This window comes from Condylostylus longicornis, unplaced genomic scaffold (genome assembly GCF_029603195.1).
Source record: "Condylostylus longicornis isolate FDR11 unplaced genomic scaffold, ASM2960319v2 ptg000010l, whole genome shotgun sequence".
In the NCBI taxonomy this organism is placed as follows: Eukaryota; Metazoa; Arthropoda; class Insecta; order Diptera; family Dolichopodidae; genus Condylostylus; species Condylostylus longicornis.
This window is the reverse complement of record NW_026577979.1, coordinates 11492707-11517528: the sequence shown is the minus strand read 5'-3', so window position 1 is coordinate 11517528 and position 24822 is coordinate 11492707. Positions and strand designations below refer to the sequence as shown.

General features: G+C 20.4%; 1 protein-coding gene across 1 annotated transcript in view; it reads left to right on the top strand.

Moving 5' to 3' along the window:
* The window catches only part of LOC129618739 (myb-like protein A), a 138307-nt gene extending 113845 nt beyond the window's left edge, over positions 1-24462 (top strand). The window contains exons 5-8 of the mRNA XM_055533701.1: positions 21178-21362; positions 21519-22914; positions 23134-23342; positions 23933-24462. Of these exons, the coding sequence (XP_055389676.1) occupies positions 21178-21362; positions 21519-22914; positions 23134-23342; positions 23933-24206 (2064 nt within the window). The 3' untranslated portion in view covers positions 24207-24462. The remainder of the gene's footprint in view (positions 1-21177; positions 21363-21518; positions 22915-23133; positions 23343-23932) is intronic.
* Positions 24463-24822: the final 360 nt, after the last annotated feature.

Below are 24822 nucleotides of genomic sequence, written 5' to 3'. Positions count from 1 at the left end.
GTACATTATTTTCAATTAAAAAATTAAATTCAACTGATTGTATTTACACTGTTGAGATTTTTGCTCTTTAGAAAGCATTTTTATTCCATTTCTCCTCTTTCCCAAAACAAAAACGAATTTTTTTGAGTTTTCTAAAACTTATAATTTATTTCAAAGTATTCAACTTAAAAAAATAAAAATATTTTCCAAACGCGATTAATTCATCTGAAAAAAAATTATAATCTACATTTGTATGCTAGTTTAGACATTTGTAAGTTATACTCAAAACTTTATATTCATTAATTATATTCTGAAAATTTAAATGCCTTTTGAGTATTTTTTTATGCTGATGAATTATTTATTATAATTATGTTCTCTTTTATTTGTTAAACTGTTGAAGTTTCCTTTTTCAAAAATTGAAAATTTTTCTTAAATATTAAGTCCCAACACTGATCGGATAATATTTTAATTTACCTGGAAATAAAAATCTTTAACTCAATTTGGTTTAATCTTCTAGTTATACTCTATTACAATAAAATGCAATAATATTTCAATTTCGACAAGAGTCACTCGTTATGATTTACTCAAAGTAATATTAATTAACTTCGCATATTTTCGTATTTTGAGAAATTCTAAAGTGAAAGTTGGACTTAAAACTTTAAGTTTCATTATTTTATGAATATTTCAATATTTGTTTTTATTATACGAGATGGAAACTATTCTTTATATAAATAATGTAAGTAAATATTCAATTTTCAACATACATTTTATATAAATGCAATTTTTAATTGAATCGAAAAAATTATATGACACTGTATAACACTTTAATCATAATAATTTGTCCTTAATTTGAAATTTTTCTATTAGAAATATTTTGTTAACTTTATGTTACACACATACGAATAAAAAAAAATTAATTTAATGAATTTCAAGTGAAATCTGAAATATAAAAGCAAAAATAAATTGCAATGCTTATATAATAAACTTATATATGATTAAAATTAACAAAAAAAAATTTTAATAAAATTTACGAGTTCTCAATGATCTTCTCTTATATTATTTAATTTTTGTATTCAATCGAATTAAAATAAAATATTTTGAAAATTTATTTAAAATATTTTCATAATATATTTAATACATTAGTTAATTAAAAAACAAATTTTACTTTATAAATTAAAATTATGTTAAAAAATTTACTTATATTTTTTTTTTGTTCTGAAACATAAATAAAATATTTTGTTTTTGTTTTTTTTTTTCGCTTAAAATTGTATGAATGAAATTTATAATTTTAAAATAAGTTTAAATTTTATTCAAATATGTATGTATCATAAATACTCGTATAAAAGATTGAATAATGTCTATATAGATGTAATTACACTACATTGTTTATAATTTTGTTAATTCTTCAATATGAGAATAAAAGAAAATTATTTAATGATTACTAATTACAAAATATAAAATCTTTCAACTTATTTTCATATACTCACAAAATTCATAAAAATTTCTACAAAAAAAAAATTATAGATTTTCAGAAACACAATATTCAAGTTCATAAACAAAATTCATAAACAAATTTTGTTTATAAACATTTCTTGCATGTCAATAGAATTATTCAAATTGTTAACGCAATTTAATATTCTACGATGCGTTATTTACTCTTTACCATATAAGTAAAAAACTGTTTTCCACTTATAACATATGTTATTGTTTTGCGATATTGTACTTCTGAAAAACTGTAATATTTAATTCGTCAGTCAGAAATTTTATTGAAAAATATATTTTATTTAAATTTTATTTATTCTATTTTATTCTTTTATAATTCTTAATTCAGAAAAAGTTCTTTTTTAAATCAACAATAATTACGTAACAATTATATATTATTTATATATGATAAAATGTATTAAACATACTAATATATGTATGTAAATTCAAATGTGATTTAATAAAATTCTAAATTTACATGATTGATTAAACAATTTTATATTTTAAAATTCCATTTGAAATTATTTTTTTCACTTGCACATATTATTTTGTATTTAAATTATTTCCAATAACATTGGAGTCTGTAAATATGCAAAAGACAACTAATAAGGTATAACAGTTTATCCTTAAATGTCTTTTAATCGTAAAAATTTTATTACAGTTCCAATGAAATTTGACTTAAGTATAATAATACATAAAAAAAAACAATTTTTTTTATTTCATCAATTTAAATGACAAATTCTTTATTTCAAAAATATTTAAAAGGAAAATAGGAAAAATATAAAAAATATTCAAAAATTTGCGCATAAAATTTGGCTGTGATATCTTTTAAAAAAAAAACTAAAATAAAATAAAATTAGAAATATTAAAATTATTATTGTTTTTGCAATTAGTCAGTATTAAAAGAAAATATTGTGAGAAAAAAATAAAAAACCGAGTTATTAAAAAAAAAAATGTAGGGTTTTAAATAATTTTAAATTTGAGAAATAAATAAATTTTCGGCTTTAATATTTACATTATTATTGTAAAAAAAATATACACCTATTAATTTTTTTATTTTTTTCAAAATTATTTTTTGTTTATTTTTTGTGTTAAAAATAATTATTTAATTTTTATTTTTAAAATCAAATATAAATTTGTCAGATAAATAAATAATACGTAATCAAATTATAACGATCTCATAAATTTTTTATATTTAATTTTAATCTTTATAATATAATAATACGAGTAATGAAAACTTAAATGTGATTAAAATATTAAAAGTGAAAAAATAATTATAAAAATAAAATTTTATTAGACAATGGCCATATTTGAGCCATATTTACAAAAAAAAAAATAATAGCATGTATTATAGTTCTTAAAACGTTATATTGAAAGTAAATTGAAAAATTTGAATTAAAAATTTTATTAACTGTAATATTGTTGATTAAATGACATGAGGTATAAGTGTACATTGCACATACACATTGGTTAATTTTATTTAATATTAAAAATTTTTATTATTAATAAATTTGGTACCAAAATTCAATTTTATTTTCAAAATATTTTGTTGGACAGTGTCATATACTAGACAATATTGAATTTATCAATTTAACAGAATAGCTATTCTAACATTGTCTACAATATAAATTGTAATAATTGCACTTGAAAATTATTAACAATCAAAATTAGATTTTTAATTAAAATATGAATCATCAAAAAACGTATTGTATGTGCAATGTCTGCATTATAGGCGTGTATTTTTTAGAACTTTTTCTGATATTATTTTAGTTCAAATAACATAGCTAATATAAAAAAATAAATAAAATAAATTAAAAGTTGAAATATTTTATGAATTCAAACATTCCACAAACTTAGGCGCCTGACAAAGTTATCAGAAAAATCAGTATGAAAAAAATTTTTTTTTGCTATTTCATGTGGCCTCAGATTAGAGTAAAATAATAAGAAACATTTCAAACTATCAATTTCAATTTAAATTTAACGGTTTACAATTAAATTCATAAAATATTATTATCTCTATTTTACCAAAAGTGTTCAAAACAGTGAATTAAAAATGAACCAAAAGAAAATTTGAATTTAATACATCTATCAGAAACTCTAAAACTATGGACTCCTTCGAAATCATCAAATAAAAAATATACGATTTTGTCAAAATCGCAAAAAATTTAATTTTTGATACAATATAGCTATTAATATAGCTATTAATATTATTTAATCTAAAGCTATAAATTAATAATAGCAATATTACATTTGAGAACTTAAAAATTTTTATGCATTGTATTATTTAACTACATTTCTTACTTTAATAAGAAATGTTTTTCTTTTTATCTATTTTAATTTAAAAATTTCTGCTTACAATTGAAGTCACATAATGCATCGAAAAAATTTTCGATACCCGATTTGACAGCTATTTCAGTGTTAACACCATTGTAGACACAACATCAAATAAATAAATTCTGAATATAACATATTGCAAAATTATTTTGTTGATATTCCAGAAGCTGATACAATGTGTCTGATACGTTGTAAATGGAATTCCGGAGATACCCTATTTAATCTAAATACAATTTTTATTATTGCTATAGCTAGTCTTAAAAATGACATTATATCAATTGTTTCCAATTTTTCGTATAAAAATTTTTCTGATAACTATAACAAGGACCTTTAAAAGAAACGTTACATACTTTATGAAATATCTATATAATCGTTATTTAAGGAATACTTATTACTTTTCATAATAAAATAATTAATTACCTTAACACATGCTGGTATAATTCTTTTAAAATTATAAAGTCAACAATAAATTTTACAAAAACTTATAAAATTTAATTAAATAAACTCATTATACCTAATTAATTAAATATATCAATTAATATAATTAATTCTTACTCGTAAATATTTTGTTATAATTCATTTATACTATGTGTAATAAAATTATTCAATCTTTTAATACATACATATTATATACATAATTATTTGAATGATCTTTATAAATTTTATTTAAAATAAATTTAAATGAAATATGCAAATTTGAATGTCATTAAATATAATTTTAATAATAAATACACAAATAAATAGCAATAAATGTGATTACTTTGAATTTATATAACAAAAAAAAAAAAATTATTATTAAACTAAAAAATATTTGTGTATTTTTTCAAATAAATAATATAAATAAATAGTTATAATATAATTTATATTAAGTTAAATTAAAATTTCATTTAAAGATTAAAAATAAGTATTTGCTTAATTAAAACAATTTTTTTTTTGTTCTTATATTATACAATATATAAAATAATGTATATTATGTTGATGAATTTTAATGAAATTAAAATGTAATTTTGACAAAATTATATTATTATTAAAAACGTTCTTTTTTTTGGAAAAAAATAAAAAAAAAATTATTTGACAAAAATACAAAACAACTTTTTGGTTTATTTTTTTTATTTTTTGGCTAAATTTCATATTTTATAAAATTCATAAACATCAAAACAAAAAAAAATTCATTTCATTAATATTCATTCATTTATTTTACATTTATATCTACATATATATATTTATATTTATAACTTTATTTATATACGAAAAGAAACAAAACATTATTCTTATGTTTTCATAAAAAATTAAAAAAAAATATATTTATAATTTTTATTAATTTAATCAATATGAACTCGTAAAGTTTACACCAACATTCTTGATTTGCCTTTTCAGTTTGTACCTAATTTTTGAAAATTATATTTTTTTCACGTTTGTTAAATGAAAAAATTGCTGAAATGGTTAAATGTCGCCTGTTTCAATCAACAATGAGATGTCTAATCTGAAATAAATTATAAAATTTTATACAAATATACGCAATTAGGAAAAACCCCAAACCCCAAAAAATAAAAATTTTTTTTTAAATTAATTTTCAATATTATTGTTTCTAATGAAAACATATTCAACTTTCTTCAACTATCTTAAACACATTACGTTACCTTATAAAAACGGGATGGATGGATGACTTAATTGCCAAATACAATTTATTTGACCATTAAGTATTTACGTTACGAACTGTTGAAAAATGTAGTTGAAAATGTGAAAATTCTTTCTAGTTTGTTTGAAAATCAAAGATGAAAATTTTGCCGTTTCTGCAAAATATGCCATTTATTTAACTGCGTTAAATAAATGACATATTTATTAACTTAATTTCAGAATTCTATTGATAACATTAATTATTAATGACATTTGAAAAATAACAACCTTTTACAAAGCACAAGGGAACGAATTTCTATGTTTTTTTCTTTTTGCTCAATTTAAATTCGAAACGTAGGTATTTTTCACATTTTTTTACTGAAATATTTTCATTAAATATATAAGACATATCAAAATTAAATCATTTTATATACATACATATTAAAATTAATTATAATTATAACCCTAAATTTACGCTAATTTTATTTGTTCAATTTGTCCTATGAGTTTGAATTCGATTGATTTTGTCATAAGAAAATTACAACAAAAAAGAATTGAGAGAAGAGAAAATGATGACCATAATCTTTAATTGATCTTTTAGTTTTTCCAAAAGAGTTTTAAATATAATTTAATTATGCGAACTTAAAAAAAAAACAGAAATTAACAGTAAAAAACTTTCTTTTACTTCTAATTTATTTAGTTTCTATTTAAACATAAAGCGATTGCAATTAATGCCCGATTTATTTAACAGAAATTCAATAGTAAATTTTTCATTTAAATTTTTTATTTTTTTTTAGATTGAAACACTTAAAATAATAAAAATAATAATTTGAATCACAAATCAATTATAAGCAATATTTAAATTCCCCATATAATATTCAAAAATAAAAAAAAAAATTGAAATATGTAAATTGATTGTAATATTCGAAAGTAACAAAAACAACATTTGATTTTAAATAAAAGAACAATTTTCTTTCCCATATAAAAAAAAAATAAAATATCACCGTAACGTGGCATAATGTGAAAAATATTTATAGAAAAGAAAAATACATAATAAAAACAAGTGAAAAGTAACTTTATACAATATATGAACCTAATGAATTATATATATATACATACATATACATATAGAAAAAAAAAACTAAAAATCACATACATATTGTAGAAATTTCTAGTAATTAGGCAAACCCTTTCCCTCTTCTCCCCAATTGCCCTAAAACTCCCTCACGCAAAAAAAGTACTTATTAAAAATTATACATAAAAAGAAGGTTATATATCATTAGAATGTAGTTTGAGAAAAATTAAAATATTAAAAAAAAAATTAATAATTAATAAATATTTAAGGTAAATTATTTAGGCGTTGACAAATTTGTAGTAATCGAAAAATATAAAAATGAAAAAAAAATATTATAAAAAAAACCTGTAAAAATCTTAAAAACCCTTTTTTCATGCTAGATTTGTAAAAAAAAAATAAAGTTAAAAACAAAATTTCTGTTCGCGAATCTAAAATGATTTATAACTTAAATTTCAAATATTAAAATTAATAATTAAACAGAAAATCACATAAAATTTACCCCCTCTCCCAATCCCTTCCTCAGATTTTAAACAGAACAACAACTGTCGTTAACGAAAATTTATTTTAAATTTAAAATACATACTTGTAATATTAAAAAAAAAGAAATTTGGCAATCAAAATTATTAATTGTTATTTTTTTAAATTTAAAAACAAAAAAAAATATTTAATTTTATAAATTTAGTAAATTTGTTTCGCTTAATATTTATCAAGAAGTTTTATTGATCTTTAAGCATTCATTTGCGGTTGTCTTTTTTTTTTAATTTATCATTTAATTTTAAAATTATTGCTTATATTTATGTATCCTTTAACTATAGTTTGAAAATCACTTTGATCTGCTGATCATGAAATTAATACATGAGTAGCTCACACTTTTATAAATATTTTTACCATATTTCTTGAAGCAAAGTAAATTTATTAAAGTGATTCACAAGGTTATGGATTTTGTTTGCAATATTAACTAGACGTCATGAATATTTTGTAACGCAAATAATATTTGACCCTCGACGGTTTTAAAATTATTATATAATCAATTATACCATCAAAATTTTAATATAAATTAGTGGGTATGTAATGAATATAACATTTAATTGTTTACATTTATGGTCCTACTTTATGTAACTTAAACTTAATTATATGTTTTATTTACTCAATTATAATATACTAAAATTATCATTTATGCTATAATTTACACTGGCATTTAATGATCTTTTAAAGCTATATAAAAAAAAACAAAATCCAAAATAAACCGCTAACAGAAACAGATGGTGAAAATTGAAATTTTCATCAAGTATAACAAGTAGAATTGAAAGATTTTTTCTAATTGAACCTAAAAATATGCAAAATTTTAGTAATATCGTAAAGTAAGTTATTCAATTATATAAAAATCATGCTATCACAAACTGTTTACGGAATAAGTTCTACAATTTTACACTAATAATTTGTTGTTCACAATTTGTTTTATAACATTTTTTAAACGTTTTGACAATAATAAAAAAAATATTACATATTGTATTTACTTACAAAATTAATTTTGTCTTCCAATCTATTAGACAACTGTATATCAAGTAAATTTAAACCGTAAAACATTTGCTCCCAATGCAAAACTTAATGATAAATTTTAAGAGAAACTTCTAAAAATTGAGCGAAATACTCTTTAATTTCACTCAATTTTTTATCTTTCAAAAATATTTTATTAGGCGCATTTTAGGAAAATTATTCGAAAAATTGTTTTTGTTTTAAAAAAAAATTTTTAATCAAAATTATATTCAAGTGTAATTAAAATTTTGGAATCTAAAGTCTGAAAAAACAATTTTAAATTAAAAAAACAAAAAAAAATTAAAAATTTAACCAAAAAAGTTTCAATTAAATTTTTAATATGTAAAATTATAAAAAAGAAAGAATATTATAAAATTGGTCGTAATTGTAAAATTTAAAATATAAAATTTAAAATTATATGAAAATGATAAGAATATATAATTGCAATTTATGAAAATAACTTCTCGTTACGACTGATTGTAGCTTAGAGTGCCTCTTTGAATAAAGGTTATTTAAAAAGAAATTATTATAAAAGTAACATATTTATTTAATATTATACACATCCATACATATAAACTCTAATTACTATATAACTTTATATAAATAATAATAAATTGTAAAAAAAAAACATAAAATTAATTAATAATTTTAAAAAAATGAAAAAGACTTGAGAGAAATTTAAGGAATGCAAAATATTATGACAAATTTAGTTTTGAATTTATAAACATGCTCATATATAATATAAAATGAATAACTTGTATAACAAATGACAAAGATTTAATAAAAATCTAAATTACATTCGTGTAATAAATCCAAATAATTTCAAAAATACAGACATTACTAAAAGCGAAAGTAGTCCGAATTAGTAAAAACAAAAAAAAACTAAATAGAAAATACAAAAATATTAAAAAAATGGTACAAAAGAAAATATAAAAAATAAAACTTTATAGAAAAAAGTTAAAATACAAAACTGATAAAAAAATTTTAATTCCAACATAAAAAAATCCATAATTTCACTTTAATTTATAAAATTTTTAATAAAAAAATTTAATTTAAAATTTAACAAAAAACAAATACTGTTTCGAAATATCAAAAACATTTAATTGAATTTTTTAAAACAAAACAAAAATTAATTCAATTCGAATTCAATATTAATTTTTCATCATAAATTTTTAATACTATCAAATGGTTACTTACGTTATCAGAATTGCAATTAGTTTCTACAAATTTTAGAATTTTTTATGGTAGAGTTTTGATTAAAGCATAAAACTTTATTAAAAATATTGTTTAATTTCTTCATAATTAAATTTTGAAATAATAAATTCAATATTTTACATTTGCTATATTATGAAAGAATTTGTCATGCGCTAAGTATACAGCATTGGTTAGCTCTAATAGAATTTCTTTTCTTTGCATTCAAAATTGGGTAATTTGAAAATTTGTAATGCAAGAAAAAGTTTTAGTATCAAATCGAGGCAGCGCAAATTTAAAAAAAATAGTGATTTTCTTTTATTTTTGTATGTAAACAATATAATTTAATTATATTATTATAAGATTTTTTTTTCAAAAATTTTAGCTGTCGTCTGTACAATTCAATACGATAGAAATATGCGACATTTTACTTTTCATATTTTATAATACATACGATCAATGTATAAGCAAATTGTTAATACATTATTTTTACGATAAATTATCACATGTCGTACGATAAATGCGATTCTCAGTCCACGTATGAGCAAATTGTTGATATCTCCAACCAATTTTTTTTACGATAAATTAACACATGTCGTACGATAAATAGAATTCTTAATTGACATACGATAAATATATGAACAAATGGTTGATAACTTCCAATACACTATTTTTACGATAAATGAACGTGTGTTGTACGATAAATAGGATTTTCGATTGACATAATTATGATGAATGTATGAACAAATTGTTGATACCTTCTAACACATTATTTTAACGGTAAATTAACGTATGCCATACAATAAGTAGGATTTTCAATTCATCTAGCTGTATTCTCAATTGCTGTAAAATAAAATTTCTGTTACCAAAATATTGATTTATTTTTGAGCTTCAATTAAAAAATCAAAATTAATATTGAAAGGTAATCATTTGATACATCATTTTTCTAAACAAATCACTTCAAAACTTATTTTAATTTTTTTTTTAAAAACAAAAACATACCACAAAATTCATATTCATGGCAACTTTGTACAATTCTAAATGATTAAAATAAAAAACAAAACAACAAAAATTAATTTAAATACTCAATATATTATTATATACATATACATATATATATATATATATATATATATATATATATATATATACATATATATAAATATATATTTTTTTTTATCAAACAATTTTTATTTGCAATAGTAACTCTTTACAAGTACAACAAAATACTATATTATTAAAATATTTAACAAAAATAATAAATAGATAAAAAAAACAATATTATGTACTTAAAATAATGTGCAGGCAAGATTTATTCCTATTAATTATCATTCATATACACAAAATAAAAGCATAATATATACAAAAATTGTAAATTTAAATAGAAAAAAAAACATAAATTTAATTAACAATATTTTATAAAAATTATTTTTATAATTCTACATCATAAAAAATAATATGATACAAAATATTTAATTAAACTATTTTGGAATTGTTTTGCCTTGCCTTTAATTAAATTTTACCTTTATATACAAAAAACAAAAATACAAAACAAATGCATAAATATTATTATAAAATTATTTTTAATTAATGCCTCTTAAATGCTATAAATACAAAAACAAAAGAAATAGACAGGAGTTTTTTTATTACTTAGTTAAAATATAACTAATTACAATATTATATAAATATATAATTGAAGAAAAAAAAATAGTTAAAACAAAAAAATAAAAAATAAAATGAAACACAGTTGCCTCAATAAAAATATTTTTTTAAATTGATTGTAATTTAAACATTAAATATAAAATATAAAAATATATATAATATTTTTTTAAATATTAATTAACATTAATTAAAATTAAATAAAAAAAAAGAAACAGAACAAAACAATAGAATTTTTTAATTATTGCAATAAAAATAAAATGCAACATTATATACAACAAATAAATAAAATAAAAAAAATATAAAAATCCGAACTGAATTTAAATTGAAAAATAAAACAGAAAATTTTATTATTCTTATTAATAAAAACAAAAAACAATGTTATTTAAAACTAATTTATTGGTTTCATTTCTTTTTTCTATTTACATACATACATACATTACATAATAAATAATAGTAAAATAAAAATTTAACCTACAAATAATATAAAAAAATTACAAAATATTTTATTGAATTTATTTTTGTTTTTTTTTTTTTGGTTATTTAACAAATTTTCAACTTAACTTATAAATTCAGCAGTACAACAGTAACAAAGAAATATTATTTTTTTCATAAATAATTTCACAAATAAAAATGTTATTTATTATACATTTTATATAAAAACTTAAATAAATAAAGCAGTTCAATACTTAAAGTAAGAACTGTAAAAGAAATAATAGTTGAATAAAATTTATAGTATATTTATAAAACAAAATACAGTAAACTATAAAATAGATGAAAATAATTAAATAAATAAATAAACCAGATCTGTTACAATACCTTACACACAAACAAGCAACCGTGATCATAATAAACAAAAGAATTTATATAATTAAATTTATTTCTTCCCAGATATACATTCATATACATATATGTACATACATATTAAAATTATTTATATAAAAAATTTTATTTTTAAATCAATATCAATTGAATTTTATTTTTAATTCAAATAAAATATTAAAAAAAAATTAAAAATATTTTAAATGTTTTTTAAATTTATTACGTGCTTTTAAGTATATATACTAAAATATTTTTCCGCCAGCATAATTTCAATCATTCTTAATGTTCGGATTGTGTCTTATCGAATAAGTTCGAGATATAGTATAAACAATTCGATTAAAAATAATTTATAATTCATTAAAAAAATTAAACTTCTTTTGAGCATCATCTTACCTACTTTATTTACTTCATTTTTCAAAAATCTTAATTAGTTCACCATTGTTATTGCCTCTTTTCAAAAAAAAGAACACAATTTAAAAACTTTTACATTACAACAAAACTTTTATTTCACTAGATGAGAGATATAATATCTCCAATTTTTGGTATATCTCATTACTTTGTCTTTTGCTCTAAAACTAAAAAGAAAAATTTTTCATATTTTTTTTATTCCCAAATTTTTAGATCAACAACACTGCGACAACTATACTATAATAATAGGAATAACTATTATCAAAGTCATATTATATATAATATAGGTCGCACTTGAGTTTTAATTACTTATGTTGATTTTCAATATTTTAACATTTAATGTTGTTCCGGTCCCTATACATTATCCATAAAAATCACTGAATAAATTATTTTGTTAAGTATTTTGTTTTATAATATTTTATTTAAATATAAACAAATTAACATAATAATCAAGTAATTATTTAAAATTTATTAAAAATTTAAACTGACAAAATATTTTATAACTCAAGCTCAAAATATTGATACATTAATATTATATATATATATACTTATATAAAATGTTATTTTGTACATCAAAATAATGAAATTCAAAAATATTGAAGAAAGAAAAAGTATATTATATTTGAAAAAATTAAACTATAATAGAATATTGAAGACATAACCTAAAATTATTATAAATTACTAATATTTGATTTCTGTGCCAATATGCAATTTCAAATAAATAATTAGGTAATTAAAAAAAATAATATTAAAAAATTACTTTTCGATTTTTGTTCTATAATTATTTTCGATATAAATAAACAAAATGAAAATATTTCGAAACTTGGACATAAAAAAAATATTAAAATAAATAAAAACAAAACATTTATAAATTATTATGTGAACTAATTCGGAATAGAAACCTTAAATTTTATTTGAAAAATCAGAATAGTTAAAGAAATAAAATTAAGCACTACAACGTGAAAGAAAAAATAAAAAAAAAAGTACTGGTAAATTTTTTATTTGTGATGTGTGCTCATTTCAAATTTAAAATATTGTAAATAGCTATGGTAAAAAAAAAATATTTAAACCAAATTATAAAATTTTCTTCATTTTTTTTTGCAATTTCATGACAGTTCAAGTACTGATAACAAAAATTATTTCCAATTTTAATTTTAAATCAATAATCAAGTACCAAATTAATAATTAATTATCGAGTTTTTTAAAATTAATTTATAAATAAATTCAAGTCAAACCAGTGGTTTATAAAGTAGCACATTTCCGTTCTTCATTTGTTGAATTCAATAAATGAAAATGTTTTTTAAAAATGATATACTCAAATCAATTTCATTAATTAATAATATTTTGTGGAATAAATAAATATTGCATACTTTTGGGATGTAAACATTAATTAAAATAAGTGGTATCATAATGTTCGAATCCGGCAGCTTATTTGATGAATTTTTTATAAACAATTATCCTTATTAACGGCAAGACCTTTACCGTTAGTTTTCGCTTTTATTGAAATTTGAGTAATTAAATAATAAGGAAAAATAAGGAGTCGAAAATTAAAATTTTACTAATTTTAAAAAACCACAACTTGAAGAGGTACAGGGAGATGAGAAGGAAACTTGTACCGACAAAATAATCAAGTCATTCTGTGACTTGTTCTGTGATTATAATTAAAATATCTAAGCATTATAATCTTACATAATATGCAATTTAATTTTTTTTTGTTATTCCACAATACGAGCGGTACCAGTACTTTTTACATTATATAATCATGTAAAATAATAAAAGAAAATATTAAATTTCAAAATAAATATTAGAATTAACATTAAATTTCAAAATAAATAAAAAAAACAAATAACTGGCAAATTCCAAACTAAAAATAGATTTGAAAAAAGAATGGAAAATCTTTTACATACACACACGTACATTTATAGAATTTAGTTATTAAAACAAAAAAAAAAAACAAATTGAGAAAAAAAATTAAAAAATTAAAAAAATTTCTTTGAAAAACATTATATATATCATAATTTAATATAAAAAAACCAAAATAAGATAAGAATATAACAAAAAATAACTTTGATAAATTAATTATATCAGTTAATATTAAAATGCAATATGTACATAAAAAGAGTTTTATACAAATATATGCTTATATATTATAAAAATATATATTTATATTTATATATATACAATACATATATAAATATTTTAGTTGATGTATATTATTTATATTTTAACATATTATAATGTAACCTGTATATGTATGTTCATGTGAATATTATGTAATTTGTAATTATGTAAATATAATTATATAAAATATATGATTATAATTATTTCAAATACTCTGACTTTAACATTACAATAATACGATATTAGTACACAATTCAGTTTATGAGTTATAATTTACTGAACTGTGTAGTAGTACAATATTACTACAATATGAAAGTCATAGTTTTTTTTTTATTCATTACATGAACATTTCTATTGGTATTTAAAATATAATGTACATTATATGTGTATACATATACATATATGCACTTCCTTAAATAAGGCTAATAATATACATGTATATATTATTATATAAGTATATATTTATATATATATATATATATGCTTACATATATATATTCAATACACTTAAATATATATAAAAAGCATTAACATTTGATAAAATAGAACCAATTTTGTAGTTAATTTTTATAAAAAAAAAAAAGAAATTCAAAAAAAAATACATAAAAACCATAATTATATATAAAAAAAATTGTAACGAAAACATATTGATATTTATATATTTACATATTTTACGTTTAAAAACAAACAAAAAAAAACAAATTGCAAAAAAAGAAAATTATGTAAAAATATAACAAAAAAAAATAATAATAATAAATTTAATTATAAATGCAGAGAGATCAGAACAAAAAAAAAAAAAACAAAAAAATTATTTAAAAAATATTTTCGGCTTCAATATTTCCTTAATTTTATTTTATTAAAAACAAAAACAAAAAAACAAAATTAATAAAAATGCTTCAAAAATTTATAAACAAAAATACAAAAAAAAAAATTATTTAGTGCAATTATTATTAAAAACAAAACAAAAATAAAATTAAAAAAAAAAACACAAAAAAATTAAAAATAATACAAAAATAAAAAAAAACAAAAAATAGCAACCGAAATTCACACAGCATTGATTGAAAAAAAAAATACAAAAATAAAAATTTGATTAAACAATTAAAAATTTTTAGTCTTCGGTCCACCTAATATTAAAGCAATATAATACAATGTTATAATAACTGTTATAAAATACGTATAACACTTTGTTATATTTTCAAAAAAAAAAAAAACAATTTTTTTTTTGGTAATAACAATTTCTGTCTAACTAATGTAACCATGTACATACATACATATCTTAATTAAAACAAATTATAAACAAAAGAACCCTCAACATATTATTATAAATCTTCAATATCCAGCAATTTAATATAAAATTGAAATCAATTCGCATAATAAAATAATTGAACTATTTAATTATTAAATTTATAATTTTTAACAAAAATCTGGAAAATCGTATGCTTTTGAGTTGATAAACTTTAACCCTTTGGGTGCTGTAAGTTTATTTTTTGCAATTAAAGTTTTGTTTTCTTTATCATGCCCCATTAACAGTTCGTATAAATGTTTTAATAATACATTATTTAATTTAAATAAATCCCAATATATAGGGTATTAAATTTATATATTGCCAACATTTAAGTTATGGTACAATTCATTATTTTAATTAATAAGTCAATATCCAAGTTATTCAAATTCAAGTTCTTAAGGAACTGTTGTGCGCATTACAACTCTCGAAATAATTAACAGCTATGTGTATTAGCTTTTATGCAGTTAAACGGTCTGCTCGAGAAAATAAATGCAACATAAACTAACCTTAACATTTTACAATCGCATTCAATCCTATTTATTTCAATATTGACATATTATAATTTTATAAACTTAAAAATATATTTTAGAAGTAATGAAATAAATACTTAAAAATTTTAGGCAGAGAATTTTCTAAAATATCACAAAAATAATTAAAGAATATTTTGAAAAACAAAAACAAAAATATTAGGTAGACCGCGTTCTAAATTTTATATATCAATATATTATATTATACATATATACTTTAAAAATTACACATACACTGTAGTGCCTAATCCCCTTAAAAAATTTTAAATAAAAATGACAAAATCATAAGAAAAAAAAAACATTAAAAATATTACTTTTAAGAAAATTTAAAAATTAAAATAAAAAAAAAATGAACAAAAAACAATTAATGAAGATGACATACACATTAAGAAGAAAAATTATACTGTTAAATTTACAAAATGAAATCATTAATGCGAAATGAAAAAAAAATATTATATAATAATAATATTATACAGCAACAAACAAAAAATTGTCAACATCCCATATAACAATATATTTAACACTTTAGAAATCCATTGAATTTCGAATAATTTTAAAATATATATATACATAAATATATATACATATAATATTATGTATAGTATTATCAAAAAAATGATAAAAAGTTAAATTCAAACAAATTCAACTATATGCATGAATTGAAGCACATACCGCGATATTAAATAAAAACAAACACTCATATTACTTTTGAAAATTTTATTCGAATAAAGAAACAAATATAAATTGGTATTGAAATAGAAGAATTAAGAAACGCTTTTATCTTTTGGATATTTTATGATTTTATGGGCTAATTTATAAATGAAATTTATTTTTCTGAAATATATATTTCTCGTAAGCATTGAGCAAATTCTGTGCTGAGATTGTTTTATAAAGAAATTTTCCTTTGATAACGTAAAATATTCGCACCATTCCCATTACAAAAATAAAAATATTATAGAAAAATTGTTAAGAGCATTCCAGCTATTCAATTTTATTTCGATTTAATTCAAAACGTTATTTTTATATGGAAGTGAATATCAAATCCTTGATAACCAAATTTCTATAACTTAATCTTACATTCTCATGAAACAAGATCATGTAATCGAATTTCTATACAGAAATGTGTTCTATTTATAAACTTCAAACTGCAAACTTTTCAGTTATAAAGTATTACCCATAAAACAAATAGACAGAAAATTTAATATGGTATTTGTAAATATTAGAAAAAAAATAAAATAACACAAACATACACATATATACAAATAGTACATATATATACCTTGTTTAATAAAGTTTTAACAAATTTCGAATGAGTTATCGATGAGAAAGAAAATGAAATTCTACATTTCAACATAAGATTTTCAATTGATTATATTTAAATTGCTTAATATTTATTATTAATTATAATATTAATTCATTCATATATAAAAGTGTTTTTTTTTCACAAAAGTACATATTCAAATTGGCCCCATATATAATTAATTTATATAATATAACAAATATACAAATTAATATACAACACATTTCATTCATATTCCATTTGAAAATATTAATGAGTTTCAAAGTTTTATATAATAAAATATTTTTATATTTTGTTATAATGATTGGTATTATAATGTAATACACAGTGTTTTTTGAATTTATTTTTAAAGTTAAATTTTATTAAGTTTAATTATAGTTTAATTTTAGTTTAATTTATATATAAATTTTATTTAAATTAATTCTTAATGATTTCATATTCATAATATTTTAATAATATATAATTTATACATACATATTTACAGTCGGATCCGTTTATTTTCAATTGTTCTTAAAACCGGAGCATAAATTTTATTAACGAGCTAAATTTCTACTCATATTACATACATAATCTACATAAATTTAAAATTAAATATACAAATGAAATTTCCAATCAATAATTTTGTTTGAACAAGATGTTTTTTACACGAGTCCGACTTAATTATAATTTTTAAATACTATTATATAATAAATATTTATATTACAATTAATATTAATTATTATACTAACATAACATTCGAATAGAATATAATAATTTCATTATATTTCATTAAATGAATATTAAATAATTTTTTAGATTTATTAATATTTACAAAGGATATATATATAATATATAAAATAAATATTTAATATACATAGTATTATTATTTTATTATCATTAAATAAAAAATATATAAATAAGTAAATAAATTTTTAAGAATATTACTATTATAATTTAAAAAAGAAATACAAATTGAAAAAAATGATTCCTTTTAGTTGGTAACGTAAATTATTGTTCCTTTTTTTTAAAATCTTTGATTTATTATTTTATTATTATTTTTTTTGGAATAGTTTATTTTATATTTTTTTTTATTATTATTATTTATTTTTTATGTATTTTAATTTATTTAAAATTAAATTAATAAATAAAATATATATTATTAACTTTATAAAGTTTTAATTAATTAATTATTTGATAAGTATATTTAATTATATTGAAAATGAAAAATTTATGAAAAACAAAAAAAAATTATACCTGCGCGAATTTTTGAAATTAAAAGTTTCCTATGAGGCTCCTTTATTTATAAAATGCATACATCAATACAAACATTTATAAATTAATTTTATTTTCAATACAGAATTTTATTTTAAATTAATTTTTTTTTTTTAAAATAAATTATAAAATTTAATTTAGAATATTAAATTAAGAATATAAAAAAATAAAACAGCAAAAAATCCTATTTTTCGATTTAAGTATCATTTACAATACAAACGTAATTTTATTTTTTTATTTATAATTTTTTTTTTTAATATTAATAAAGAATATTCTAGAAAATTATTGCATACATACTTTTTATTTGTTTCATTTTCGTTTTTTTTTTGGCTTAAAAATTCATAACTTAATAGTTGTTGAGTTTACACGACAACTCTTGTATCAATGATTGTCTTATGTTACTAATATAAAAATGCAACATATAACAATCAGCATTGATGCAAAAGTCGTCGTATAAAAACACGCAATGATGTCACAACAATACCGCCATTTATTTTTTACAATCGTACTTCATCATTTTGTCAAATTATGTCTTTTAATAATATTATTATTCATTTAAAAGAAAATTGTCACAACAGTATGTTTTCCATACTGTTGTGACAATTTTCTTTTAACTAAACCAAGATTAATATCTTACATAAAATATTTTTATAACTTTATCTACAATAAATTCTTGGTGAAATTTAATATTTTCAAATACACCAGCCTATATACAAAGCAATAGCTCAAAGGAGTTTATTTTGTTACGCATATTTAATCTTGTTGATGGTATAATATTTTTATATGAAAAATAAATCAAATCTGCAATATTTAAATTTACATGTTAATTTTATCCTTATAACAAAATTTTCATTCTAAACTAACATTTCACTTATAAACACCTTTAGACTACTTTGGAGCAGTATAGAAATTTCTATTCCTTTATAAATTAAAAGCATCAACATTTTTAAACTTTGCGTGATAAATTTTTGCCCATAAATCGATTCTGTCGGGCAAATCCTGTCCATAGAATATTTCCACTTATATTTTAATTTTATGTGTATTAAATTTTAGTTTATGATTTTTCTTATTTTTATTTTGTTTTTTAAACAAATTTTACATATTATTTTAATTAATCAAACCGTTCCTTCCAAAAAAAAAAAAAACGAATTTTGTACAGAACTCATTAATGTTAAATAAAATTTCAAAATCACTCCTTTTTGCAAAACAAAACACAAAAAACCCAATAAGTTGAATTTAATATTAAATTTAATTATTCACCAATATAAATAATAACCTGCATAAGTGCATAACTACATACATTATGTGTATATTATATAGTTAGCAATTGCAACCACAGAAATTTATAGAAAAAAGTCAATAGAAGTTGGATTTGTTCGAAAATAAAACTTTACAAAAGAAGAATTTTAGAAACAGTAAAAAAAAATAATAAAAGAATAAACATTAATAAACAAATAAATGCATATCATAGTTGTAAAGCAATTTTGATGAAATAAAACAAAAAAAAAAAAACAAAAAATGCTGTAAAAAATTTCAAAAAAAAAATTTATTTGTTTTATTGTCACAAGTTTATTAAAACAGGATTGGGTTGCAAGCACATCTTATAGCCAACAAAAAAACAATTTCATATATTGTAAAAGTTATTAGTTAAAGTGCTAAAGTATTGTTTGACCATTGTCCAATAATTGGAAATGTCATTACCAAGTCGTCTAAATTAGTGTTAATATGGTTTAACTAAGTTTTAAATTTGTAACCCGGACTTCAAAGTTGTAACAATATAATATTAATTCGCAATTCAACCTACTGGTTGTAATTGCTGAATTGTGTATTAATAGTGTAATTATTAATGCACTTTTGAAATTATCACAATTTATTAACGGTAAATTATAAGTTATTACGAATGCTGCTTTTTTTTTAACGGACATGTTATGTGCTTTCGTAAACTGAAACAATTGCTTTAATTAATTTATTGTAAAAACTTGAATTACTTAAAAAATTTTACCTTACTGAATAGGTAGGTTTTTAATGATCTAAAAATTTGTGCAATAGTCATTCTTTACTTCACCAATAAATTTGAAAATTTTGAAATAAAATAAGAATTTTGGTGCCTCATAGTCAAGCACAAACCGATTTTTAGCCAGTGTTTAATAATAATGGCAATTGACGACATCCTCATTACATATGTATATACGGATAAATATACGAATAATATATTCATCGTGAAACCTGGGAATGGTAGCTTGAGACTTCCCATTTTAAAAGCAAAATGAAAAAAAATTAACATATTTATATTGTCGTATAGAAAACTTACAGTTCTTAATATTTTGAAAAATTGCCATAGAATTAATAAGCGACAAAACTGTTAAAAGCTACCCTACACAAATATTTTTACAAACATATTTTTGATAAAATTAACAAAAATAAAAACTTATAAAAAAAATTAAAAAGAAAATAAAAAAATCTATATTCTAATTAATTAATTTAATAACAAACTAATTTTCTTGCCAAGAAGTCTCCCAACGTCACTTATTAGTTTCTTTTAATTGTTTATTATCTTACATTTTTTACATATATTTTTTATAAATTTCAGATTGATGAACATGTTATTCCAAATTTTCCACGTTCTTTGTCAGCGCATCCAGCAACTGGACGCTGTCAAAGCTCTTTTCCACTTCCATTTACTTCTCCTCTCGGACTAGGCTTATTTGATACAGATCCGTCCAGAATATTGGCAATATTACATCACCAAGCACTATTAGCTGAAGAAACTTTAAGGTAACTTTGATTTTCAACTAAGCTTTGCTTTTAGTTAAATATTTTATTAATTTTGTTATTCAAAAATAAACTAAAAATAAAAATAATTAAAAATTTCAGTAATGAAACAAAAATTTTTTTCAAAAATAAATACATATAATTACGTTTCTTTGTTAGATATCGGGGTCTTTTATTTTCATCGCCAAAAGAGCCAATTCGTTTTAACTCAATAACTGATATATTAGCATCGTCCAAAGACCATGATTTTCTGAATAAGCATGCAGCAATGTACAAATCTCAAAGTCTCTTTAATAACAACAATAACAGTAACATTAATAATCCAAACTATAATAATAACAACAACATTGCAAATCGTTTCTCATTGACACCAACAAATATTAGTCAAACAACTTCACATTATCATCACAGTCATAATCTTTTAGCAAGGCAACAACATGAACAACAACGAGAACACCAGAAGCAACAACCACAACAACCACAGCATCAACAACAGCAACAGCAAAAGCAACCGCAACATCACAATCGAAAGGCGGAGTCATCACCACCCTATTACCAAAAAGATTCAATACTTGAAGAATTAAAGAAACGTTCAGAGGAAACCGTCCAACGAGAAGAAGAAGCTGAAATGGCTGAATTAGCTTTAAATGGTAATACATCATCATCAGCATCAAAGGACTCATTAAATGATTACCTACGTAGAGGTGCTGGTGGTGGTTCATGTTCATCATTAGGTGATACTTCAAGTTGTTTACGTTATACAACAAGTACAGAAACGTCCAGTACCAAGGAAAAAAGTTCCTCATCATCTACCTCATCGACACCACCTCCATTATCAAAATCAACATCGTCATCAATTATGTCAACTGTTGATTCTTTACTTTTTTCCGAGCCAATTGAAGAAGAAACACATTGTGTTGTGTGTAATGCACAATTTCCGAACGTTTGGTTATTAGAACAGCATGCCGCTTTACAACATCCTTGTGCGGGTCCTGAAGATAAACCATTTATATGCGAGCAATGCGGTCAATCATATCGTTATAGATCAGCTTACGCAAAACATAAAGAACAAAACCATCGTGCCCGCTTACCAGCGGATAAATTATTTACATGCGATGTATGTGGAATGCAATTTCGTTACTTAAAATCATTTAAAAAGCATCGTCTTAATCATGCACTAGAAAGATTACATGGTAAAAAAGAACGTAGAAATATGTTGGACAATCAACATCCAAACAACAACAATAACAATAATAATAACAACAACAGCAATAATATTAATAATGGAAATAATAATCAAGAAATTGTAACTAGCTCAAATGAAATGCTTCACAATGAAGTGGCTGATCTTCGAATGAGTTTTAAACGCGAAAAGGAGAATGAAGAGGAGCAAGATAATACTGTTGATTCAGTGGGCATTGGTTTAGGTGATACAAATTCATCTTCATCTGCAACACCAACTACAACAACAAATTTGTCTACACCAGAAACTCCCCCCATTTGTGCTGAAACAAAAATAACCAGTTCGGAAAGTCTATATAGTACAAATAAGAGAGTAAGTTTATAATTTTTGTTATGAAGATTAAGATTGATTTTAAATCTAGTTTTTACCTATTATTTTTACTTCTCCATATGTATTTAACTTTGAAAGTTGACCCCTATAATTATATCCTTAAGTATATTCTTATATTCTTACAAAGCATTCGAAATTTTTAAGCTTATTATTATGCTTATATTTGATATTTTTTTTTATTTATATAATATTTTGTTATAGGGCATGTTTTTCTTACAACCTCGATTAATTTCACCACAAATTGAACCAGAATCATCACAACAAATGCATCAAATGCCGACAACATCACTTAATACTCTTATTAATGCTGAAAGGATTCCAAGTGAACAATTATTGGGTTTAAATCCACAAGAAGCATCAATATTAAATTTTCTTAGAGTTGATGCCGCTGAACGTCAAAGAGATAAAAGGTAACGAGCAACATAATTACAATGATATATTATATTATATAAAATCTGATGCCATTAGGTTTTTCCCATTCTCCCATTCGTATTCTCTGAAAAGTTCGTGAGTTAGTTCAGGCAGCAAACAGAGCTCAAATATGAAGTATCAAGAAATTCTGTTAATTAGTTCGTTTGATATAATAAAAAGTATGAAATCGACCCCTAGTGGAAATTAATTCCCGAACTTTGATATTTCCAAAAAAAGTTCATTATTTTGAAACCCTGATTTCAAATATTAAATTTCAAAGAAAATCGGCCCGTAAAAAGATGCAGTTTCCGAGTCCCGACATATCCAAAAAATCGATCAATTCGCCAAACAAAGTAAACTCATTTATAAATTTTCATCTAATTCGCGTTAGCCGAACTTGAGATACGCACGTATACAAACACAGATTGACATATCTCCACAAATATTTTGTTTACGCTTCACTTCTGTGTAAAAATGTGTTTCCACAACAAACTCGACATGCAAAACTTATTGCCATCACATAACGATTACACTTTATTAGCAATTATTTTACACTTTAAATAAAATATTCCATTTTTTTTAATTTTAGAACACCATCATCACGTTTCTCTTGTCCCTTTTGTGGAAAATGTGTTCGATCAAAAGAAAATCTTAAATTACATGTTCGTAAACATACAGGGGAGCGACCATTTGTATGTTTATTTTGTGGTCGAGCATTTGGTGGTAAATCTGATCTAACACGTCATTTACGTATTCATACAGGTGAAAGACCATACCATTGTGAATCATGTGGCAAATGCTTTGCACGAGCTGATTACTTATCAAAACATCTGACAACACATATTCATAATGCACCCCGCTGAGATGAGGCGCGGAGGAGAAGACTCCTCCGCAGATAATGTGATCAATAAATAAACAAAATTTTGTAAGAAAAGTGATAAAGGATCATCTGTAAATTGAATAAAAAAAAAGTTGAAAAAAAAAAACAAGAAAGAAAGATGATACACAAAGATATAAAAATACTAAAGAGATTTTCTTATTTTTATTTTTAATCTTTTTATTATTTTAAAAAAAAACATAAGAAATTTTGGTCACAAATATTAAATTTATTTTATTTAATTTTTTTTGTTTTGTCTTTTCTTTTGATATACATATATTTTTTTTTTAATTTTTATTTCTAAAAATATATAGTAAATAAGTTAAAATATGAAAATTTGAATGCAAAATGTGAACAAAATGCACAAACTTATTTTAAGAAATGTTACAAACTATATATATACATATATATATATTATAAATATAATATTAATATGAGATTTTATTAAATTAATTAATTAATTTTAAATATTAAAAAAAAAATAAAATATGAAAATAATTCATATAAAACACTCAAAAGAAAATATGGTGGTGGTAAAATATACCAATTTGAAAACTATTTTAAAGTTATATAGTAAATAATATAATTATGTATTTTTAATT